Source organism: Bombus fervidus, chromosome 11, assembly GCF_041682495.2.
Source record: "Bombus fervidus isolate BK054 chromosome 11, iyBomFerv1, whole genome shotgun sequence".
NCBI lineage: Eukaryota > Metazoa > Arthropoda > Insecta > Hymenoptera > Apidae > Bombus > Bombus fervidus.
The window spans coordinates 11,257,432-11,283,224 of record NC_091527.1 but is presented as its reverse complement, the minus strand read 5'-3'; the positions used below and the strand labels follow the sequence as shown (position 1 = coordinate 11,283,224).

The 25,793-nt window shown below is 33.5% G+C and overlaps 3 protein-coding genes across 8 annotated transcripts in view; all 3 read right to left on the bottom strand.

Annotated features, from left to right (window-relative positions):
* Window positions 1-87: 87 nt before the first annotated feature.
* LOC139991891 (cysteine sulfinic acid decarboxylase) lies at window positions 88-5,708 on the bottom strand. Its single transcript, XM_072012288.1, has 6 exons — window positions 5,137-5,708; window positions 4,256-4,502; window positions 3,160-3,367; window positions 2,704-3,080; window positions 1,107-1,298; window positions 88-351 (listed from the first exon to the last, which is right to left on the bottom strand). The coding sequence occupies exons 1-6, from the start codon at window positions 5,502-5,504 to the stop codon at window positions 178-180; spliced, it is 1,566 nt and encodes a 521-aa protein (XP_071868389.1). The 5' UTR covers window positions 5,505-5,708; the 3' UTR covers window positions 88-177.
* Window positions 5,709-5,764: 56 nt separating this feature from the next.
* Uxt (Uxt prefoldin-like subunit) lies at window positions 5,765-6,789 on the bottom strand. Of its 3 annotated transcripts, none has more exons than XM_072012292.1 (2): window positions 6,462-6,789; window positions 5,765-6,294 (listed from the first exon to the last, which is right to left on the bottom strand). In XM_072012292.1, exon 2 carries the CDS (start codon window positions 6,281-6,283, stop codon window positions 5,849-5,851), a length of 435 nt encoding a protein of 144 aa, XP_071868393.1. In that variant the 5' UTR covers window positions 6,284-6,294; window positions 6,462-6,789; the 3' UTR covers window positions 5,765-5,848. The 3 variants fall into 3 exon arrangements, with proteins under 3 accessions (XP_071868393.1, XP_071868392.1, XP_071868391.1); XM_072012291.1 differs by having other exon boundaries at window positions 5,765-6,368; window positions 6,503-6,789; XM_072012290.1 differs by having other exon boundaries at window positions 6,503-6,787.
* Window positions 6,790-8,749: 1,960 nt separating this feature from the next.
* Dsx (transcription factor doublesex) overlaps window positions 8,750-25,793 on the bottom strand; it is a 109,409-nt gene continuing 92,365 nt past the window's right edge. For 3 of the 4 annotated variants that reach the window (XM_072013326.1, XM_072013325.1, XM_072013328.1), the window contains one exon: window positions 19,691-25,355. The gene's annotated coding sequence lies outside the window, so the exon portion shown is untranslated. Of the gene's footprint in view, window positions 10,529-19,690; window positions 25,356-25,793 lie in introns of those variants that run through there. The other variant, XM_072013327.1, reaches the window with a different exon arrangement.

The window sequence follows — 25,793 nt, the reverse complement described above, 5'->3', positions numbered from 1 at the left end:
GAATCAATTTTTTAGCGCTATAACGAATCGTATTATATAAATGCAAATTGAAAGGTGAAATGGAAATAAAAATATGACGGCACGATCTTTTGTTTGAATTGTAATATAATTAAATAAGAACTATATATAAACCATTTAGAAGATCATAACATCGAGTTACGCATATACGGTAAATTATCACATAGATTCTCCAAGGTTTTCCATTTCGTCAAAGACGTAGAGAATATCCTCTATATCTACGCCTGAATTCTGAATAACAAAACGGAAGAAATTCGGTTTTTTGTGCAGTGGTTGATAATTGATCATCAAACTACCTCTTCTGATCATTTGTTCTTTTAACTTTGGTGCAACCTGTTGAAATAAATAAATTGTTGTTAAATATATTTTCGTGATATATTATCCTTGTAATATTTTAAGCTTTATACATTGATTTATCTTTAAGAACAAACATTGTTCGATAGGAGTGGTAATCAACATTAGATACATACGTATTTTTAGGTTGTCAGTTATTAACTGCTAGTAAAAGCAAAATGATTGCTATAAAATGAAATTTTCATCTCTTATCTGATAAGGATAAGACTGCTTATCTACCATAGAAGGTACAGATTTCTATTGTACCTATCATCGATACCATATTTTTTAATTAACTTACAAAAATACGAAATATATACTTAATGATCTCATACAACGTAATTGCAATTTAACTGTTCTTATAAATATATTGCTAATAAAATATACATAAAAAAAGAAGTATTAATTTCATTTTGTAGAAAATGATTTGCAAATTGTATGTAAAATTAAAGAATTCATTTTACGAATTTATATAAATAACTAAAGTTTGTTAACATTATTTATTGTCGGTGACTTAATTTATATATTATAAAAAAAGGTTTAGAACTTAGATGAAATGCACATTTAAAGTAATTCTAAACATTCTCAGAACATTAAGTATATTTTAAAAAACTGTTTAAATGTTTTATTACAAATATGTGTATATGTATAATAATTTTCTATACATTATATTTGAATATTTCATCGTTCTAAAACATCCCATTTTTTAGTATTTAAATATTACGATCAAAATATCAAAAATTTAATCAACTTACTTCGTTCAATCGTTTCTTGTAATCGTAAACGGAATTCTGAATTCTTAGACATGGTGGAATAAACCAGAAACACACATTTATAAAACACGGTTCCGTCACCAATTTAAAGCCATCTCTTTTCTCAACTTCTTCTTTGAAGACAGCTGAAAGTTTCATTAAATGATCGACATGCTTTTCAAATCCTGAAGTACCCTGAAACAAATTTGCCATTAGTTTTGTAAATAATATATTCAATTCTCAAGAAATAAATAAATGCTGGCAGAAATTATTTCGATTCTATATAATATAAAACATGTCAAGAAAGTTAGAATTACTGAGTTGTTAAATTTTTCTTCTTTGATTATATTAGAAAACATTGATGTTTCTTAAGCATGGTACTTTTAAACCATGATAGAAGTAGCATTAAATTGCGACTTCTCGTGCACTAAAAGAATATAAGAATATAGAATATAAGAATTTGGGAATCCTTATTATCCAATCTAACGTAACTACTATTAATAACAAATTCGTATCATTATTAATAAATTTTTGACAATTAGATAGATGTATCGATGAATCACAATTCATTAAATTCTTGCAGCGTGTCAAAAGAAGGAACTATACACAAATCTCGAAATAACTAACGAAATAAAATATATATTTTCCAATAACATTTTTCATTTTTCTAGTAATTATCATTAATAATATTCTATTAACAAATAAAGAGTAATAATTCAATGTTTACGTGTTTCCAACAAAGAAGAAACGAGAGTATAGATACACGTTAATTTTTCTATTGACATGTATGTTGGCGAATGTCATGGGAGTCAGTAAAACAACTTCATTTGTGAATAAATACAAAATACTAGTACTGAAAACTCTGTTACACTAAACTATAGTAACATTCTGTCTTAGTCTTATCTGTGATACAATTTTGAGACATGTTAAATTTGATAGAATTACTGAGGATAAAATCTGAATTATAATACAGATTGGAATGCTACTTGTTAAGCATTCATGAAACATCAGTATTATGATTTAAGAACTTATTATTCATATCTTTAATATATACATATATATATTAAGAATATTATAATATGTATATGTGTGAGTGAGGGATGAAAACTTTGAAAGTTACTAGTCTAAATCCACTGCTATCGTCAGACTCTCTTGAGAATTTCAGGAGATTCTTTTATGATCTTGAAAATGCACTGAGATAGATGCAGTATGAACATTCTTCGTTCCTAACAGGGGAAGTTAATATATGCACAAGTATACTGGTAAACACTTGAAACATAGCATACAGACCCTTATCTCATACGGAGTGCATCGTAGCACTTGCTTAAACCACAAAGTACAAGATGCACAATTATAGGAAGATCGGGGGAAAAAGTGCTACCAAGGCTAGTTTTCACATATTTGCATAAGTGGTTAACACTTAAAGATTAATAAGGGAAGAACAGGTACCTATGTATCGTACAAGTAGGACTTATGTTGTGTTCGGTGCATGTGAAACCTTGCATGGAGTTCGAAGAAAGAGTATCTCTGAACAGAAATTATCTGCTAGAAATAAACTAAATGATCTTATAGAAACAAAGATAAGTTAAACCTGAATTACCTTAGCCTGCCACATGAACCAAAATTTCAACACATCTGGTCTGCGTCCACACTGCAAATACTTATCCCCAACATCTAGATCTCTGGAATAAAATTTGTCTTTTTGAAAAAGATAAGGAGCCTCTTTAGAGTGAGCTTCCTTAAAAATGCTTTTGTGTTTAGACAAAAGCAAGGAGCATTGTTGAGGAACGGCCAACAGTTTGTGCGGGTTAAATAGAATAGAATCTGCTCTTTGTATTCCTCTTAAAAGTACACTGTGCTTTTTGCTAAATATCAAACCGCCTCCCCAGGCTGCATCTACATGCAACCACATACCGAATTCCTGGCAAGTATCTGCAATCTCGATCAATGGATCGAACGCGCCCAAAACCGTCGTTCCTAAAAATAAACATACTTATTAACGATTGAACCCGTGTATTTATATTATATATCGTTATTACATTATCGTTCAACGAACCTGCAGTAGCAGTAACACAAAAGGGATAATTTTTCTTTTTTTGTTCCTCCAATATATTAAATCTCAAATCGCTGACATTCATTCTGCCATAATCATCAGTCTTTATGAGAACAACCTCTATATCGCAAACGTTTCCCCACTTTGAAATCGAGTAATGCGCGTCTTCGGATGTGAAAAGCACTAGCTTCATAGATGGTATATTTTTGTTCTAAAACACACAAAAAGATAATGAATATTAATTATTACAGAGTATAGACATTAAATCCAAAATGTTAGTTACAAAGCTTCATAAATACGTAAAAAAATTTCAGAATATGTACTTTTACGTTATTTTTTATTGCATTAAAACCATTAATTATAATTATTAAACGTTGTTACAGCTAACATATATCGAAGATAAAAATTCTAAATTATATAAAATAAATGAAATGTCGACGATAAAGATACATATACAGGGTGCCTCGTTTTTGTATTTCCTATATTTTATATTCCGCGTTTTTTGTATTCCCTGTACAAGAAGATTAATGTATCTGTGTCTGAGATGCTTACCATAAAAGTTATTTTAGTTCTAATTTCATCAAATTTGAAAGACAGCAGGACACTGCTTATGAACTGCCCAGTATCTTTCCTTGTCTCTCATATGCAAAACTTTATAAAATTAAAGTATTTGTTAAATTAAGCATTTGCAGACATAAATACATAATACTTAATGAAGAATATGATCATGAAAAAGAATGTCTCGCATCAGCAAACGTGTTCTCTTCGAACCAACTAATTAATTCCTCGTTACAATTAACGGAGATAAGGTTTTGTAGCGGAATTATTGAGACACTCTGTACATCTTTTACTCTGTACAAAAAAAAATTATAATTTTTAAGAACTATTATTACAAAATAAGTGACTATCACGGACGTGAAAAAACCTGTTCCATTTATTCCTTCTTATCATACAATCTTATGACCAATAATCTGCGTCTTCAATGGATACCACGGTTATTATCAGGCAATACTATTAAATAATTTAGAATATGGTTTTATTGCTACATTAACCAAACGATGCGATATCAGCGCTGTTTATTAAAGTAATAATTACTCACATATTGAACTTTCTTCCTGAACCAAAATCGAGCTAAGTTAATGGCGGTACCGTTAGCGAAGGAACCTCCTGGACAGAAAAGACCGTCCCCGATAGTAGTACCATTTTCTTCCTTGTAAAACATGCTTAATAATTTTGTAATTACGGTGCTTTCCATTAATGTCAAAACCGGTGCCACCTCGTAAGTATACACTGAACAGTTCAACGCGTCTGTGAGCCATTGTCCGGCTAAACCGTATGGATCCAATCTAAATCAATTTTTATCCAATAACGCGCATATATTACATTTCCTAATTTCAACAGCAAGTAACAAAGTCACGTTCCAAATTTTTTAATTATTCATATTAATAATTAAACCTTAGCAAAAAATGTTATTTGAAGTCTTAATCATATTTTATAGGAAATAAAACAAATCGTAATATTAATGATGTTAAGATACATAAAATTATTTTACACATCGATTTGTTACGTGCTTTTGCGAATATTAAAAATAAAATTCAAAGTATCGTTAACATACATGCAATATGGAAGTAAATATACTTAAAAATCAGTGATCATAACTTTCTGTTTCTGTAGTATATAATCTTAATATACAAAAGGGCACAGACTTTAATTAATACTAAAAATTAATTTATTATTTGAACGTGAACTTTCATTAGGAAAAGAGAAAACTTCATAAATGTAATATAATTTAACACTTTATAAAATGTGCTAGATTTTGTTTATTCAGATCTGACTCGTAAATTTTTCAGATCTAAAACAATACAAATAATAATATGTACTATTAAAGAATTTCAAATTATCCAATTCTTTGCAAATTATAAATAATTTTTAAAATGATTTCTATTCGAAGCGAGACTTATGCTTTTATCGATATCTCACCCGGAAAATAACTGATTCATAAAATAAGGATGGCCTGTCTTAACGCTATACTTAAAAACCTTAGTCGCGACCTCCAGAAGGCAATCTTGATTACGGGGCTCTTCCTGCAAATTAAGATTTATAATATCCTGCAGATGACCCGGTTCTCTCCATCTCAAGACAGGATTTTCACGGGACACACTTTCGAAGGTGCAATCGATCAAGGTTGTGATAAGATTCTCGAGAAATTCTTTGTGCTTTTCGACGCATGGTGTGCTCCGCCAATCCGACATTAAAATGAACGATTCGCGCCAAAAAAACGTAGTGAAATGAGAAAACAAAGTTGAAGCGAAAAACGTACTGATTCGCTCGCGATTGGCCCCTATCATATATAAGCGAGGCACAAGGTCCTCGCAAATTTACGCAATTGCGCTTAACAAGGAAACAAAAGAGTGGTATTCGGGGTACGAAGTTGATGGGACATAGCGAACGATTTGCATTGGATTAAATGCGCGAATACGTTATGCAAACTAGCCTCGCTGTGATTGACTAACGTCACCGATCTTGGAAATGAAGAGTTTCAAAAAATAAAATAAGTGTTTCAATGTCGTTTGACATTTATTTAATATGTACAAAATGTACAATGTAATATGTCAATATGTACAAAAATTAATAGAGAAATATGTATACATGAAGGATTAAAAAATTACACGGCGCAAAATATGCTTTGTACTCAGTCATCAAACCCTTGCAATTGCCTAATGCCTAGGAGAATTAGTTTGATATGAGCATTTGTATTAGCTATCTCTTTATACAAATGTTTAATTTGCTGTTCCAGTAGTTTAACTCGAACATTGATAACAGCCAGAGCATCGTGTAAAGAAAATTCCATATAATGTCCTAAACCAATATCCAATAGAATTGTAGAGGCATCGGGGATGTGTGCTTCGATAAAGAAACCTTGTCCAATATCTACTTGAGTTTTAAAGCCACTTTTATCAAAGCCATTGTTTTGGAGGGTAGTTATCGTACCCTTTAACTGAAGAAACTCTGCAATTTCTTCATTCTTAGCATCGACTTTCTCCTCTAATTTAGCAAGATCTTCCTTCAACACGTCATTGATGAACGTTTCAAACTTGAAAATCTTTTCCTGAATTTCACGATTCATAATTGAGCAGCCTGGACGACATAAAAATTATTAAAATGTTTCATTTTAATCCCATATTATTATAAACTACATAATATCAAGAAAACTAAATAGTGTAAGTATATAGAATATAGGTTATGATAATTTCATAGAATTTTGCTATGCACAAAAAGTACAATTTACTATCCGATACACTTACTACAAATAAATCTAAATAATAGATCATTTCAAAACACTCACTTTGTGCTATTTATGACCAATTGATCGCATACAGAAGTAAAATATCGACGACTGTTGAGGTTAATATACACGTAACAATCACCTAGCAGCTTTTATTCTAACATTTTAAACAATTGCGAATTATATTACGCGCACACAATGCAGTATTTTATACCAAAAATTCCGGAGACACAAAAATCATATAAATACACGTTATTCGAATAAAATACACTATTATATTATTTGCAAAGCACGTTTAATTAAACGTTCGCGAAAATGCGCCAAATGTGCTTCTAGCGGAAGATGTCTGTAATTCTTACGGTCTCAATGGTAAAACAGGTCCCTATCACAAAAAAGGAAAATTATATTTTACAAAATTATACAAAATACTTCCTATAACTTTTACAGAAAAGATTAAGGTAAATTAAAGTAGAAAATGGTCGTTTTTAATAACATTAGAATTATTCATACTGGACGTCGTATTAAACCTGTTATTCATAATTAAATTTGTAGTTAGAATCATCCATATAGAAATTATTTTACAGTACATTAAATTACGAATATTTACAAATTAAACGATTTCGATGTTTCCAATAATTAAATTTGTTAAATATAATATTTATCAAGATTCTACATGCCACACTCGTTGTCGAATTAGGAAATAGATAAATCGCCGGGAAATCCTCGATGCGTATTATCGTCCCGTTAAAGACACTATTATTGTCAAATGAAAGCGCGAGTAGACGTCATAGTGCGCGCATATCTGGGTTGCATTAAAATGTATGAATTGACCGAGACGAAGGTTTAATAATTCGGATTCGACCTCCAAAGAGAAGCTGCCACCGTTACACCATATTAGTATTTTATTAATTGACTCGATAATTCGATAATCTGGGAGTGCCATGGCCGTTTGGTGTCATTGCGCGATAGCACGTGATGTAAATTAACATAGTTGCCGGTGATCGCGCTGCGATCACGCTTACCTTTGCCCATCTGATCTTACTGTAAATTCAGTCACGCGCAGATAATTCCTATAATCAGCAATTTAGAAAACACTATGGAGGAGCAGTGAAAGAAGCTGTTCATTTCCATATTCCGTGTATCGCTACTGTTAAAACTAGTCTGATTTATGTATATTGTTCTTAGACTCATTTTCATCGGAAGAATCTTAGTAACTTTAAAATAAAATGAACATTCGTGTAGAAATTATTAGTAATTATTAAGAAAGCTGTCGCTGTCTTCCGACAGCTTCTTAAATAATTACAGCAAGCCTACACGTATCTATAGTACTTGTTATGATATTTAACGTGTTAAATAAATATTTTCGTAACTTCTATTTCTCCAGTTGTATCCACGAGCATAGAAAATTGCATAAATTCGCAATGGTCTCGGCGACCAAACTTATTAGTAGAGAAATAGAGCACTCATTTATTAAATATCAAAACGAGTATTCTACATTGAATATTTAATAATAATATCGTACAATATTTTTGTATCGTACGTGCATTCTGTACATTTGTGTACCTTTAGGTTGTCCATAAATGCATAAAAATCCACAGTCTACTCATCGCGCAAAATATTTCTTTTAGTTAGTTCTTTAAAATTTCAAACGACAGAAGAATAGTCTCTTTTCTTCTGCAACAATCTTGATAGGGGAAGAATCATAATAAATAATGAACCGCATTCCGCAACGATGATTGATACGAAGAGCTGCATGCTATAATACTTTTGAGATTCCTCAAGGCTATCGAGATTCGAAATACTCAAATTAATCTTGTAGCAGTATCAGTATAAGATGGGTAAGCGTTTTCCAGCCACGGATTTCACCTAGGAATCTTATAATTACGTATTTTGACAGTTGTTCCACGTGTTGGTTATCCATAATCCAGTGATTTTGGCCAATGTCGGCCCGAGAACAGAGATACTGCGATATAATAGACATTTCAAAAACATTTCTTAATTTCAAAGATGTACATTATAAAATGCTTTGTTCGATCTTGTTTAATCTTAAACGGTATTCTTACATTACTTAGCCTTCATCGAGGCGAACAAGCATCGTTTCTTGAGAAATTCCATCAACTTAATAGCGTGCTAAGCCGAACCAGCTTGCATGGATCTTGATCACCTTCGGGTGAAATAAGGACCATTTTTGCATATTGATAACTTTATCCCTTGTGCACCTTTTGTATCAGGATATGTATCCATTTTTTCGACAAGTCGAGCGGTAATTCACCGGGGTCGATGTTTTGAAAATTCAGACCAAGGATATATGATTGCGATGTACTTTTTATTATTTAGCCTATGCACAGGACGAATGTGCGGGTGTAAATTGTAGACGAACAGGATTTTGAATTGTAAAATTGAAGACTTACGGAATTTTTAATTATACAATTACAAACTGGAAAAATTCTGAATGATAATTCTATAGAATTACAGAATTACATTTTGAATTATACGTAGAATTAGATTCGAACATAATCGTGTATTGACAAAAAGGACGAAGTAGCGTAATATATATTTAAAGATAATAATTTGGCATTCACGATAAAAGGCCTGTTGTGTGTTCTGGTTTGAAGGCCAATCAAGCAGCTTCAAGTAAATTAATTAATTCACGAAGCAATTTGCTAGCATGACAAATAAATTTTAAACGAAGTCTCCGTTATATCGTGGTGAGATTGCTGTTTCCTTTTTAAATAAGCGATGCGCATATTGTGTTGAATTTGACCGTGACTATAAGATACTCACAATGGTAAAAGAATGAATCGTTTTATTGACAATGTCGAGGATGAGGGTCGGTTAAATAGCAAGCTATAGAGGAGTTTCAAAACATCGCGTTCGGCGTACTATAGGCTGAATCATAATACGTAATAAGAAAACCGAATTTGGAATGTAAAATTTTTTTTAAATACGCGATGTGATTTTATCGTATTGCATATAATTTTGCTATTTAATCTTGGATTAATCAAAGTGTATGGAGTACCGTTAAATTCATTAATGAATGGATGTGTCTGCTTTCGGATATTTAATTACGTTACTACTTTCGATATTTCATTTATATTTAAATAGCGCTAAGTGCAGGTGTACACTGTACACGCGTTACAAGTAAAGTATACGCTGTAAAATCGCGTCCGGTATATCGGAGGATGAATTAGCAATATGTACTGGTCTCCACGGTACATTTTACACGCAGTGTACTTTTGACAGCTAATTTAATGGGAATGAGCATCGAGCGGTGTAATTATACGGCGATAGAAACTGAAAGGAAATTGAGATAATAACCAGGTTGAAGGGCTACTTTCCTTAGAGACGACATTATCGTTTAGGGATATGAAATCGTAGACAAGGAAGATTGATCTTATTGCTAACTAACTATTTAGAGGAATCGATAACAGCCATTTAATATTTTTCTCTTGTTCTTTACGTAGGATATACTGACGTGTATTTGTTAATTGTAACTTGTCACTTGCCAATTCGCTGACATTATTAATTAGTAAATTATTGTAGAAATTAGAAGTTACATATCGTAATGACCAATGATGTTAATTACGATAAGCAGATTGCGGATATTTACTCGTTTACAGAACGTTTAAATCTTCAGAAATCTACAAGATATAGATAATATAGAAAAATGTACGAAATATTCTTAAGAAATGTAATTTCAGAGCTTTCAGTATCTATTATAACAGCTACATTGTATAGTATACTACGCTATACTATATTATATTACGTAGTTTATATAATAGTTACGTTATACTATACTACACGGGAACAACATGTAAAATGAAGCAACGAAAAGTGCTTCTCGTAAATGTAACATTCACAGTCAGACCTTGAGACAATTCTCAAGATTCAAGTCAATATGCATATAGGATTTTTGTACGCGAGTCACCGATTCTAGTAAAATATCATAATATATTATGCATAGAAACTTGATAAAATCTACATTTATAACTACGGATACGGAAATCAATTAATTATCATAAAGAATACCATGACAGACGATGTAGATGATAGATAGCGGCGGTTCTGGCCACTATAGCGGATGAACTAGAAGAAGCAAAATCTATTAATACATTTCGCATACATTTATTACAACACGAGAAACCATTAATTCAGATAGAATATGAAATGACATTCTGAAAGATGGAATGATGCAAATTGTTCGAAAAATCGACGCGTGGATATTTAAACAACTATAAATAATTACTATTTTCTGCGTAGATGTATTCATTTCCTAAAGGAGGCAGGAAACGAATATCAGGTATTCAATTTTTGATAAAACTTTAATGTCTTATAGTTGGAAGGGAACGGGAATATTGTGCGATACTGAAAATCAAATGACTCTTTATCAAGATAACAACGTGGGAATCCGAGGTTTGGTCGTCGTAAAAAATATATGCTACCGGTGAAGGGTTAACACTTCGTTATCCGACACCGAGCAATCACCTATCTCACAGCGAATACGCACGTGTATAAATGTGTATATCTGCGTTGAAGTGGAAACACGCCAGGCGTTGTAACCGGTATATGCACGAGAATATTCGCGTATAGGCCTATAAAAGTCTTCGCAACGTTTAACTGCGGCGTCCCAGGTATAAACTAAGGACTATATTGCTTATATAATGCAGAAATATACTGCGGCTAAGGCGATGCAACGCTTTCATACGTCTCGTACCGACCGACCAACTCTCATGGTTTTCCCGCACTGAAATTTCCTAGCTTCTCGATTTGCTTTTTGTCTCTCCCTCCACTATCAACGTTTTCTTTGATCGCTCTCCTTGTCCAAGGTACAGAGTTTCTTGCGTTTCGCTTTCTTATCTTCGTGTTGATATTATCGATTGATATAACGCGATATAGCGAGTTGAGTACGAATAGATAAAGAAATATGGCTTAAGTAAGAACAATGTACAGTCTGTCAATGATGATCTCTGTGGAAAAACGATTTGCTGAAAATTTCAACGCTCCTTCCCGCAATGAATTAACATTCATACTGTTATTTCGTTAATTTTACTCGTAAAGTTGTAATATGTACATCTTTATGCATCATGGCATTTAAGTTATCTTTCATTGCAAGTATGGAACATTGTAATATCACGATGGTCTCAAATATGTACGCATACTTGACAAATATTAATGAGATATGTATACGTGTAGATTACGTGACATAATAGGTTGAACGTAGGCGGATCGAAATTAGATACTTATTACAGTTAGTAGAATTAGTATTGCGTGCGAGATATCTCGCGTTATCGATTATATCGCTGCGGCTATTCACCAGATATATGTCGTTTTTTGCATTCTATCGTTATAGATCGTTGAAAGGATATGTCACATTTTATATTATCGATCAGAAACAATAATTATAACTTTAAATTTATTTTCTAGAGCACTTGGGTGAGCAGTCATAAAGGAATTAATTGTGAGATGTTTTAGAAACTGTTTTATTTTTTTTTATTGATCGTTTTTAATTCATTATTGAAAATTTTAAATAAATAATTATATGTAAGACATCTTGCTGATGATATTCAACTGTAAGAAACAAGCGTCTATACCTGGTAAACTGCAACGGGTTTACCTTTCACCATGACAATGCTTAACCGCGCCTTATTTTGTAAAAAAAAGTAAAGCAACCTTGAGTGAGAAGCTGCATCCAGATATTATATCAACATATTGTTATCTGTTCATGCAATGAAAAGTTTGGAAGCGTTAAAAAACGTGAACACTGCTGGATTAATTAATTCTCTAAATTAATTCTCTAATCATAAGAAAGAGGTAAAGTCTTATAATAAAGATACGAGGATCTTTTTTACGAAATATAAGATACATATTTACATACTAATTGATGTTAATTCGAATTCAGAATCTAATTAATAAAAGAAGCATAGTAGTTCTAATATAGAGATTGATAGTAACAATTCTAAATCAAAAGTGATAGAAATGTAAAAATAGTTGAGAGACTCGTGAGATTTTGTAAAAATATTATAATCGATATTTTTTTTTTTTTTTTTTTTTTTTAAGTATTAAGGACGGTAGAACAAATTTAACGGAGAAACCAAATAAAACACGTATTTTTCATTTTAAAATTGTTTAATCGTATGTCATTTGTTTCTCGATGTGTAAAATTGTACACTGTATTGCAAAGTAATCTCTTCGTGCAGATTCCAATTGCTTCGATAGAAATAAAACACTGTTATTATCCTAAATCTCTTTATGTAGAAAATTTTAGATATTCTCGTGCAATCGAAAATTGTATTTTCCTTTTTAACGAAATAATCGTGTTAAAAGAAGATTTTTTGTTATTTAAAATTCATTTAAAACTCTCATTCAACCCATTTACGTTCAATATCTTTTTTACAGTGTTGGTTTCTGTTAGGATAGAAAATATGTAAAATGTGTGGTTTTGCCTTACTATCCCTATAATTAAAATTCTACGGTATATGCGAACAAATTACAGCTAGTGTATAATTTAAATTTCCATAATAATTTAACGTGCGTAAGGCCCTGATAATGTATAACTGTACCCGTATACATAAATCGTAAGTAGGTAAGTACAAAATAAAGTATACAAAAATATGTTCGATTAACATGATATTGATACTATACATTTTTCAGAATAAAACGATACCATGTACCTAAAAATTAAAATTTCGAACCAATTAGTTCATTACTGGTAAATATGAATATATCGTCCTATACATTATTTCTCCAAGATATGGAAAATGTATTAGTGCAATATGTAGACACGAATTAAAGGTACAAAACAGATTTGCGCGATCTCAAAAAAAGAATAATTGTTATTAAGCTATAGATTGTTACGCGGAGATTCATTGTATTAGCTAAATATCATAACCAATATTATAGTTTGCGTATTTTATATACTTTTGCGTATTATAAGTATACATTTTATGCATTTTTGCATCTTTAATTTTGTTCATAAATGCGTAAAAGTCCATAATCTACATAAGCGAATTATTTTATAAATCATAACGTTATAAGTACTTCAGTTGCTTCAAGCTTTGTAAACCATGGGATTTACGTGGAGAAAGAAACAGCAAAAGGAAGAACTAAAATTCTTGAAATTGCCTTTCGCAACTGTAACCTAAAAAACGGAGTTCGGTAACGTAAATTGCATTCACGCAACGTTGGGATAATACTAACTCTCTTAATGGGTTAATAGCAAGGAACAACGAACCGTCCTTTCTCGAACGTCAAAAAAGGACGATCGACGTTCGAAGCTTTTATTCCGAAGGGCCGTGAGATTTTTTCCTTCGTGTTATTATCATCGTTCTAGCTTTAGCTACAGATTAGTTACATTTAAATAAATTACAGTGCACAGAAGTCTCTATGCACGCTATTACTCGCAAATGACATCCGTGCACGCGAAAGCTAAAGTCTAATTGACGAAAAATGATCGTTCATCTTCGAAGAAACGATTTGGGAAAAATTGATCGCGTGTAAGGAAGGAACCGAAGAATGTGAAATCAAGGAATGTAATAATAACCAGCTCGATCTTAAAACGAGCAACAAGTCGGACTTGTTTCTAGCACGATGCGAGAACAATGTTCGTAGAAACGATCATCCACGCTGCAAACAACTGTACCTTCTGTCGAAGAATTGAAATAAGTGGAACACCTTGTTAATTAACGTAGAGGATTGGTGGGGAATGATACTGTTACTGTTGGTGAGATAATGCAACGCGTGATGAGTTATTAGAAAAAGATCCGGCTCTAAAGTAGAAAGTGTAAAAGTGGAGTTAAATGAGACAATTAACAGAAAATTATGGATTATTAACGCAGATAAGTCAATTAGCAGGAAATTAAAAGTAAAGGAAACTGCATGGAAATATGTTCGTACTGATATAATAATCCTGGAAGGATGCCGATAGAATTTATTAGATGGTTTGAAGATACTACAATTTCTATTTCTACTGATAATTCATCACGACTCTATTAAATGTATAGCCAGTGTTAATTTTACACGACTAATGAAGAAGTAAAGTCTTATTGTATTTTTTACTTTATCTACTGTTCGAAATACTTAGATTATTAGCAGATACTATCTGCTGTGTAATTTCTTATATGTCTTATGTTATCTATAGTATAGTATGATATAGCATACCTGTAGTATAATTACATTGTTCGATACAGGTCTAAATTATTGTTTATCTTAATATATACGTTTATTCAAATATCATATGCGTTGTATTAACGTTAATGAAATTATATCTTCGCTTCAGATCTACATAGAACAGTATTTATATTGTGATGCTTCTCTTTTAAGCAATCGAATCGTAATACACAAAGTCCTCGTAAATAATTTCCAAGATAACGAAGTACTTTGTAATCATTAAGGATGCATTAATTAAAAACATTATAATGTTCATTGTCTCTATATAGATTAATGCGAGAAGGCACGAGAAGAGAATATCCGCAGGTAAAATGACTAATTTTCAACGAGGCCCTAACTTAACAAGTCGTGATGCAACGACAAACACGTACGTAACTATGAAGCAATCGGCACAAAGATAAGACGAGTCCTTCAACTTATTTCAAACATTATTCGAACCGATGAGTCTCGTGTAATCTGCATAAATCGTACTATCAGTCAGTTCTTCGGCTTTCGCCATCTTCTTCGCATCTTCTTCGCATCTTCTTCGTCGATCTACATTGCGAAATGGAACCGGTACATGTACGTTACTCTGTATGCGTACTATACGTTATGTATGTGTATACGTCTCTGTTCAGTGCGTTTGTTCATCCTTCCTCTTCAATCGTGTCCACGGTAATACGACAAACGTATTTACGAAACGTACTCGACGTATCTATGCAAATGATCTTAACACTCTGTCGGCCTAACGATCGTATCTTTTACATTTATCAAAATTTTAAAATATATTAAGAAAGCTTGAATTCAGATATTGAACAACACAATATTTTCCTGAATATGAAATAAAATTTTGTTTAACCACGTTTTAAATTTTAGCATATCGCGAGGAGGATTGTTATAGACAAAATGATGTCAATTTTCCTCATCGTCTGTCCAGTTTTAAATTACCGTATACGACGTATTGATAAATCCAAGTTTTGAAAAAAAGAAAGCTACGAAAAAGATACTTCCTATGTTTCTCGATAAGTTATAGCGCAGTGACTGGATAAAAGAAGGATGCAGACTCGGGTCTTGGCTGATCAGAATTTAATCGATCTGGCCTTTCGTCTCTCAACCGCTTTTTATAATATTTTTAAGTTTTTGTATCCTACCCCGGCTGATCTATATGTACATTGCGCGTCAGAGTGAACTACTTTCTTATTGCTAAGTCTTTTTAAGAGGGAAATTTTTTCCCTGCACGCTCCTGACTTTTATAAATTACGGTAAAATGACTAGACTGAAATGAAAATGAATATGGTAATATGCAATATCGAATAGTTCCAGACTTCAACGAGTCTAAAGCGCAGTATTTCGCTAATTATATTTTTATCAGACAAACTATTTCGCAACTGTCTATGAGAAACTGAAGAGATATTGGTGTTGCACTTGGTGAATCTGTTATATTTACGAACATAAATAGGAAACTGTAATATAGTAGTTGAAACGAAATTTTAATACGCGATAAAAACGACAGAGTATGCCGATTCATGTTCCGATTAAACGTGAAACTTCAATTGGTATTCTACATGAAACAAACATGAAATATTCTGAAATATTATTTGTAAAAATTCTAATGTAAAGTTTCTTAATGGAATCACACGTTTTATTGCATATTTCAAGATCATTTCACCGATATATATAATTTGAACAAAAATGTATCGAGTACTTTTGAATGGCCTGCAAATATCAACGAATCCTGTATAAGTAACAATTTGAAAAAGAAGATGTAAATATTTTATTAAGCTTCTTTTATGTAAAATATTTCTTCGCATGTTTAGTAATTAGCGAGACGATACTGTGTATATATTTAAATCGGATATACCGTCTATAACACAACAGGAGGACTAGGATAGGAGTAGAAAGTTCACGCATCCTGAGTAACGCCATGAATCGTATCAGCATTTATTTAACGCGTTATAGTATAACAATTAAATACGCCGAATACATTGGGTTCACGAATAACGATACGTGCATGCTTCGGAGATTTTGTTTATCGAAAATTGCGCTCACGATGTCCCGCCTCGCGTACTTGTAGTTCGACCATACCTGGTTCGTCCCTTTTTTCGATCTATCGAAAGCAAATCGTAAAAGTTTGAATTTCACGATGCACGCGCAACATCCGTTTCATTTGTAGATCGTCGGATAAATAACTACAATGGTCAGATTGATCGATACGGGTAGATAAATGTCGATAAACTGGATACAATGCGGTCTCTGGCTATCGTCTCTCTTCCTCTCTTCCTTCTTCTCGTGTGTTGTTTCGTTCCTCTGCCACGCTACTCCTGGCGACCATCGTTCCGGATGGACTTTTACACGATACCTTACAAGCTGTAAAAACAAAAGTGTCACCGGCCACGATGTTATAAAATTCTCGTTATGTTCATCCACTCGTACACGCTGTCGTTTACATCCACGTAAACACTACGAAGGGAAGAGGGAGAAAGGATGGACGAGGAAAAATGTGGATGACATTGTGCTTTGAAATTGGCACTCGGTCGCCATATTACGCCCCGTTGTAATCTCCGCTTCCGGAATGATTTAATACATAGTATACGACCGTGATAGTAAGCCATGTTATTTGCTTTTCCTTTTTTGAGCTTCTTGTATGTTTTTCACGCTAGAACCGCGAATACAGCCATTTTCACTGCTCTTGCAGTTTTCTTCTTTTAGCGTTTCCCGCTCTCTATTAGTAAATACTTAATTATCGAACTGTGAATTTGTATTGAAATTCATGCTTTTCAGAATGTAACTCAAAAATGACGTATTATTATTATTATTGCGTAAGTTAAGTAATTAAGACCTCGATGGAAAATTGTTTCACCTATCAAATATTATAAAAAGCAGTGTATTTTGGATGTTTCATGTATTCTTTCGTATTATGTGCATTCTGTGCAATTTTGCATTTACAATTATATTCAATTATTATCACTTTGTAACTGTATTGAAGGTATACATTGTCGCTAACCCTTTCGCTACGGAAATAATTATATACCATCTCGATACAAAATCTTCGTATGTACACGCGATAAAACTCTAATTAATAGGATGTCGATACTGAAATCGATCGACTCGATTTATTGAAAAAAAATACGCGATTTACCTCATAATCTTTTATTTATAATTACATGCTACTTACAAAGATAACCAGTCAGTGTATTAAAAATAAATATTATAGATCATAAAACATTGTAAATTTCGTCGAACGCACCAGTGACGAATGACTATATAGTAGTCATCGTCAGTAACGAAAGGGTTACAGACTAACGGTATTTTCTTTTTCTAAATATGAGATATTAAACATTGGTAAAGTTATTACCGGCGTATAAAAGTTGAAAGTAAAATTTGAGACTTAATTAACGAATAACATTAAAGATATAAATATTTACAAAGATAAATAACATTTCAGTAATAACGTGCTGCTTGAACCATTCTAGATTTGTATTCGTAGAATATGATTATTCTAAACGCAATACAAATAAAGATCACAGAAGAAAATTTTATAAGTCAATCTCTATTAATTTGTCTGACATTAATGCCATTTTATATTCAAATGGAAATACTTTAATGCCACGTAATTACAATTGAAAAGAGAAAATCACGTCTAATATAAAGAAAACGACTTTCTAAAGATATTCGATACGCCTATAGCGACCAAAAGCTAAATTTAGTATAGAAATTAAATAAAAATCTTTTGGTAACATAGAATTAATTGAACAAGTATATTTTCGTCAATTTAGTAACATTCGTTTGATACATTTGCGCGACTAGGAACATTAATGCGTGGTCGAAATCGTCGAGCCGAATTTGTTTGAATTATCGAATTTAATTGCCCTTTAATTTCAAGTTCAAAGCGAACGATCCATTGTTAATTTATTATACATCGTTAGAACATAGTGCAATAAAAATAAGTATAATCAGGATTAAAAAGAAAACAAGGATATGGTGGCAATAGACACGCCGCGAGGTCAACGTACCTATATCACTTTGTGCAAATTATCAGCACTTTTCGGGAAAAATAGAAATTTATCTGATAACTCTCATAATCGAAGCGACGTAGAGCGTATCTAGATTTGGTCGAACCTTGCATAATAACCTTAGATAATGTGTGTTTGAGATATACGCGTGTTTCGAGGGGAAAATGTACGCGATCATTGCAACGGATTCACATTTCACAAGAGAAAATAGTGTAAGCAGGCGCACTGCGTGCTCCTTTATGACGACTATTAAACGAAACCTTTGAAATTTGCTGTATAAACGGTACTCGGTCAATTCGGAATTAAATACGACGCGGAACATCTGGAAACTTGTCTAGTATTTGCTTCAAGAAATAATATTTCAGCAAAAAATGATCGTTACCATTTCTGAATAATCGCGATTGTTTTTAAAATCGCGCATCAAATGTAAGTACATTCTAGAGGATTTTATTGCACCGAAGCATTTGAAATTTTATTACAATTTAAACGATTTATGAGAAAATTAAGGTAAACTATTTTCTTATACATATAGGCAAAGTTGTTCACGACAACGTGAAAGATAATCGAACACTTTATAACAAATAAACACGTTGATCTTACGATGATAATTGCAAGAAAAGATAGGTCGACTTGCTCCTCGATAAAGAAATCTTAGAAATTCGTTTTTCTAGTCTTGCATCAAGATTATGAAAATCGAGCAGCTGATATATTCGCTCGCTATCTTTACAGCGTAAAATCATTAAGAATATATGTAACTGATTTTTTTGAAGGAGAGTAACACGTCGATTTATTTGCGGCTTTAGATATCGACTCGGACTTTGAAAATTCATCGATCGTCAAAATTTTGAACAATGATGACAATTATATGAACTGTACATGTAATCAAATTCTAATCATTTTAACCATGGCCTAATATAATGAATTTACTAGAAGTAACATTGCTTTTTAGAAAAATCAAGTTGACTTATATTTATACCGTGAGAATTGAATTATAATAAAATATGAAGATTGAGCTATTCTAATGGAAGAATAATTAAAAATCGTCGATGAAACGAATTACAGAAATAAAGTAAACACAGAAACAGAAAGATACGTATTAAGGGATCTTGGTCACTTTAATTAAATAACCTATTTACAAAAAACCGAAACAATCCACCTTACTTGACAAAAGAAAAATTAAAGGAAAGCACGCTTTACATGTTAAAACTCGAGTCGATGTTCGCTGAGTTTTCTCTTATCCTGTATAACGAGGTCAAGTTTATTCCTTAATAAACTAAATATTTCCGAAGAGAAACTTTTTTACACTCTCATTATATATATTATATATAATGTATTTCTTATAGTAATATAGTATTAAATAGTATTCTATATAGTATTAAATAATATTCCTTTGTAACGTATATTTTTTCCATTAGATCATCGTATCTTCATATTGAGTCTGCAGCTCCCGCCTTTCCCTTACGCCTTTAATATACGTAACACTGTCTGGACGCTTTTCCGTGCATACCATGGTAATTTTTACTCATCGATAACACGTAAAATTTTATTCCCGGAAGCGTGAACGTAAAGCATATTTCCGTTTAAACGAGCGCGCTCCAGCGAATTTCTTTCTCTCTTCGATATCTTTCACTTTTCTTTCAACGCCTGGAACCGCGCCGATGTCAAAAGTTCTCCGTCGAAGTTGACGGTTTTAGGCAACAAGCTGTCGGAAGTACGAAATTACAGGGCATTAATTCGATTCCCTCCGTGTTTCGATCGTTTATGCTAAACATTACTGGGCTCGGATGTGCATGAAACAGCTGACATATCATTAGATACAAGAAGCATTAAGACGACAAAACAACAGGGTGTATGAATCGCGAGGTGTATCGTGTCGTATCTGCGACTCCACGTTTATTCAGAAACCAATACGAATGCCTCGAGGTGGTATTTTCAATGATACATGCCAAATCAAAATTGACACTTAGAACGTTCCATAGCTGATCCCATAACTTTCCATATGACGGTAACTACTCGAACGCAATGGATTTAGAAACGTGTGTTATATATGCATATTTTCTTGATTGAACTTCAAAATGAATATATCATAACGCCAACCTGCATCTTGCGTTGTATCTGTAATTTGTACTTACAAACATTTGTTTTTACAATAGATTTAATTTACGTCGACGACTGACGAAACCATACTAATTAATTATTTTATTTATAAATTACGAGAATGATATTTTTAATGGTTTCATTAACGCAGAAACAACGTCACGAAAAATCGTAACAAGTAAATATAAATAATCGCAATTATTAAATACGAAGAAATGTCTAAGAATTTTGAAAGTTTTTAAATTATATTGTGAATTAATTTTTCTTATACAAGATTAATACTAATATCATATGTATAAAATTGTTGCTTATCGATTTTTCCTTTATAACAAAATTATTTTTATTTCAATAACGTATACTACTTATTTTAGATAGATATTACACTTGTATGACTCTAAATTAATATGGGAAAGTTTCCAACGAGCAATAAATGTTCGATCAATAACGCAACGTTTCAGTCACGAAATCAAATTTACGAATCTCGAATACACAATTGTAAAGTTCCTGCATAGAACTGTATTTTTCGCATAAACTTTCTAGAAATTTACATAAATGTATACCAGAAGTAAAAACTTAAAAGCTTCATATTGAAAATCCTTTTTAAAATAAGTGCACGTTAAATAAAAAACAGGAAACATTACCTACACGAGAAACTTAAAAAATTCAATGTAAAAATAATTTTCTAGCATACAAACTCAACCACCTCTGTAACATTCGTAACGATATAAACATTTTCACGCTTTATCTATAGAATTCAATGTTGTCGTAATAATTTTACAGATTAATAGAATGTGTGGATTAGATAATTATTTCAAGGATTTCAAATCAGATGAGATTTATTGTAGTCTCTAAATTCAATCTTCTAAACAGTCCTCTTTCTTAATGCGCTATCCTGTCAAACAGAACCCGTCTTTTGTGAAATCTAAATCATCCAGAAGTCTCGCAAAAGCCGAATTAACACAAACAAATAATAAACGACGCTTACAAACCGACCACAAAATTCTCTGAATACATCTTGCACCCCAGCGACTTTCGTGTATTGATTCCTTTCTTTGAGAAGAAAAAAAGCAAACAGAAGAGGAAAGAAAGAAAAAATTGCGAAATTAAGATATTTCCTCCGATATCGACCACCTTCGTAGCTTTTTGTCAGATCCATCAAGATATTTTAACCGCAATCGTTCGTTCTTCCCCACAATTCATTCGCAAGAGAAGGCTGGATTTATCCGTTCGTTTTACTTTGAGCGTACGATCGTGTCATTTCCGGTATACCAGTCACGAAACACGCCATTTTCTTAATTTCATGGCGTAATTTTATACATGCACGCGCATTCGAAACGTGACCAGTGCTAGTACATCCATGATCAATCCTCGTAACATCATTAATACGCCACGATTATTCTCTGTTTTCTATATTCTCGATCTGTATTCCTTTCGCTCGATATACATATTCAATTGCCGATTATGAACAAATTCCTCATATCTGCTCAATAATAATTCAATTAGATCAAATGCAATCTATCGATAGACCGTTTCTTTGATCGAATTCTCTGTCCGTAGGTGCAATTACATTTCGTGAAAGTAAATCGAAAAATATCTGTAAGCGTTGGCGTGTAAATGAAATGCACAGGTCGATGATGCGCATTGATTCTGAAGTGGTAAGCGTGAATGGTGCGCATACTCGTTATAGGAGTGCAAATTCGTTTAAATGCGAGTCATTTCGGAGCAAGTCATTAAGCTCTGTACGGATAACAACCAATTAGGTTTCGACATCAGATTTTTGCTCGGAACGTGTTCTCCGTGGTATGGATATGAAAAAAAGAAGGTAAAGCAAGAGAGAAAAATAGAAAGAAGGAACGAAGGTACGGAGGAAGGGATGAAAGAAGGATCACGGTGTGTTTCTCACAAGGAAAGAAGAGGAGGATACCAACCGGCGCGAGGCGGAGTGCGGAGGAAAAAAGGGAGGTAAGAATGAAACAGCATATCGAAGAGACAGCTCTCGGTGTTCTTATTTGAAAATTAATTTGCCGAGAAATGGAACGACCAGTTTTTCAACCAACGTTTTGTCACATCACGTCCGTGCAACTAAAATATCCACCTATTTCTTGATTGCGCGTCCGTGTATCTCTTTACCCGTAGGTTTAGGACGCGAACATTCGCGTTAGTATAATCTATCGCTTCATAGAAAACGTGCTGCGAGCTCTACTATTCCGCGTAATACAAACACGTTTATGATCGATCTTCGCATATAATAGCACGCTTGGCAACAACGGAAAGCTCTCTGGTTAAACATAACTGAATCAGGTTTGCGCATACTTCGAAACTTGCCCGATTCGAATAAACACAGAGAATTCGTATATTATACCGAATCGAGCAAAGGAACTACTGCAATCGCACGATACGATTAAACCGTAACATGTCAAATATCTGTCGGAAGTTTTAAAACAATTCTCAACGCTCTGTCAGGATTTCCTATTGGAATCGGTTTTCTTTAAGATTCGACTTCAACCAAGCGTGCGACTAGCTGAAATTCATCGACGATCGTTGCTCTTTGATGGAACGAAAATCACGCAACAAAATCGCAAGATTCGCCCGCAAAATAAGACCTTAATGCTTACACATGTACGTGTCCGCGGTTAAATCACGGGAACATGCACGCACGCATTTAATTAATCGCGCGATCTCCTTTCAATCCACCCGTTTTACTTTAAAATACATCATTTTCCACCTTGTTTTTAATTACGTTGTTCATTCGCACGTCTGTACAACAGTGCTCGCTTAGATTCCAATAGAATCGTTTCACCTAAATTCAAATCACCCAGTTCCGCTACTGCCCGTTACTCGAACTCTACCAAACTGTTTCAATCGCGTAATCTAAATCTATTTGTGAAAGAAGCGAATAGAAAATAGCGTGAATAAATGAAAAATATATTTGTTTCGCTTGTTCTCGCTAGATTTATTCCTTTTTCTAGCCGAGGGATTCGAAGTTATCGAAATAGGAACGAATTATTCGTAGGATAAAATAGTTATCCTTCGAAAGCTACAATCCGCACTGCCAATTTGTTGAAATTTAAGCGAGCACGTATATATTATCATTCGCTACGAATCTTCCAACGCGTCACTTGCCTCACCTTCTTTTCTCATTGTTCGCTTGTCTTTCGTTCGATTGGTACCATAGTAGTTCGTATTAAGCATCCAAGATTAACACGATTATCAAAGGAACATAGTTGGAGATATCAGGTTACAAATTTATCGAGATAAGGATTGTAACGAACGTGAGAAGATAGTATGTTTCTTGGAATCACGTTGTCGTGCGTGTGTCAAGAGCCGGCAAGAACCATGATCATCGACACTTGTCATCCACCGCGAACAGAACGAAAGCACTTTCCTGTGGAAATGAGCGAAACTACGAGGCGGAGCCGAGCACGACGAAGAGTTTCAAAATATGTAGTCCAAGCCAGAGGAACTCGGCCGGCCGTACATGCGAGTTTTATAGCACGCGATGACACTTGATCATCGAAAAGACTGTCGAGCGATCTCGTTCACGGGCGACTGAGCTTTAGCAACCGGTCGGCGATGGTCGCCTCTCGTAATCTTACGAACAAGCTCCAACATGCGTTCCTCGTTTCCTGTCGTGACAACATGATGCGCTCTGTTATTCTACGCTGAGAGCAAGAGAGAAGAGAATAACTCGAAGGGAAACTATTTAACGAAAGGAACAAATTGAAAGTGGGAAGGAAAAGGAAAACGTGAAGGGAGAAGAAAATGAAATATAACAAGAGAAAGAAGGAGCGAGCAAGATTCGATTAACGAACCGAAGGACGTGCAAGGACGAGGGGTGCCCGAGGTGTAGGTTGTCCATGAACCTCGGTATCCCACTATCCACTCACAAAAACCTTTATGATTTTCTTGTTCTCTCGGTCAGCGTAGAAAAAAACAACAACGGGAAGAACCCAGCGAAACACAACGTATTCTCTTACGTTCATTCTCTCTCTCTCTCTCTCCCCCTCTTCCTCTTTTTTTTTCTCGCTCTCTTGCTCTATGGATTTTGTTTGCAACTGAATTTCTTTTGCGTTCGGAACACGGCACTCGAATCGCAAAGCTGTTGTTCGAACGGGGGAAGGACCACGGAGCATTATTTTCCTTTATCGATCGTCCGTGAATGATACGCATCCTTTTCTATCGTTCGGAGGCTCTCGTATTTCCTTCCTTTCTTCCGAAACAGTAAGAAAATTTAGTTTTCTTAATCCTAATTTCGCCTTACCGTCGGCGAGACTTTCTCGTGTCGATCCATTCGTGGTATCGAACAACTAAATTTCTCGCGTATTATACTACGGATAAATATCGACACGGGAGAACCAAACAACATAGCCGGAGGCTATTTCCAAAAAGTATGAAGGTTCCACATAATAGCGAACTCGGTATTCGAGTGGTGGATTGGCGAAACCGACTGTTCAGAGAATGCACATTAGGATAAAATGGAGAACATTCTCCATTGAGAAGAGATGGAGGAGAGATTCCACTCGCTCGTTGTTTCCCTCCTCAAAGATCCTTTACGTACGCTTATTCCCCTTCTTCTTCTCTTCTTCTTCGCCATATTCGTTTCTCTTTGGGTTCGATCTGTTCTTCCAAACGTTTTACTTCACTGGTTGTTTATCGATCTGGAATCAGAAAAATAAAATTCACCTGAGGTTAGCAACGTGTTACATTTCAACGCAAACAGAAGGAATACTCGATGCCTATCTTTAATAGGATCTTACTTTCAATATGATTACCAAACCGATCTTTGTGTATTATCGATGTTGATGTTTATACAGATTCATATTCTTGTGAAGATATAACGATTACAAAAAGTATTTACACATACACCCATTTTTCAATGAAGCGTTTATCTGGTTCTACGCTTGATTTTCATAGTATCAAATTTTTGCGACAATATAGAAGCATGTACTTCTAATTGATAGCAAATTTAACATATACTTTTCACTTTCGTAGCCAATCTGAGTAAAGAAATGGAACGTAATTGTTTGTACTTAGAATAAATAGGAATAAAATCTCTATTTATTTATTTACTATCATTTTATTTCGTTTTCTATGCC

Coding starts and splice junctions, on each gene's coding strand:
- LOC139991891 (XM_072012288.1), bottom strand. CDS start 5,504: ATGATAGGGGCCAATCGCGAGCGAATCAGTACGTTTTTCGCTTCAACT. Junction 3,368..4,255: donor TCAGGAAGAAAGTTCAATAT/GTGAGTAATTAT, acceptor TGTGTGTTTTAG/AACAAAAATATACCATCTAT. Junction 1,299..2,703: donor GGTTCATGTGGCAGGCTAAG/GTAATTCAGGTT, acceptor AATTTGTTTCAG/GGTACTTCAGGATTTGAAAA.
- Uxt (XM_072012292.1), bottom strand. CDS start 6,283: ATGAATCGTGAAATTCAGGAAAAGATTTTCAAGTTTGAAACGTTCATC.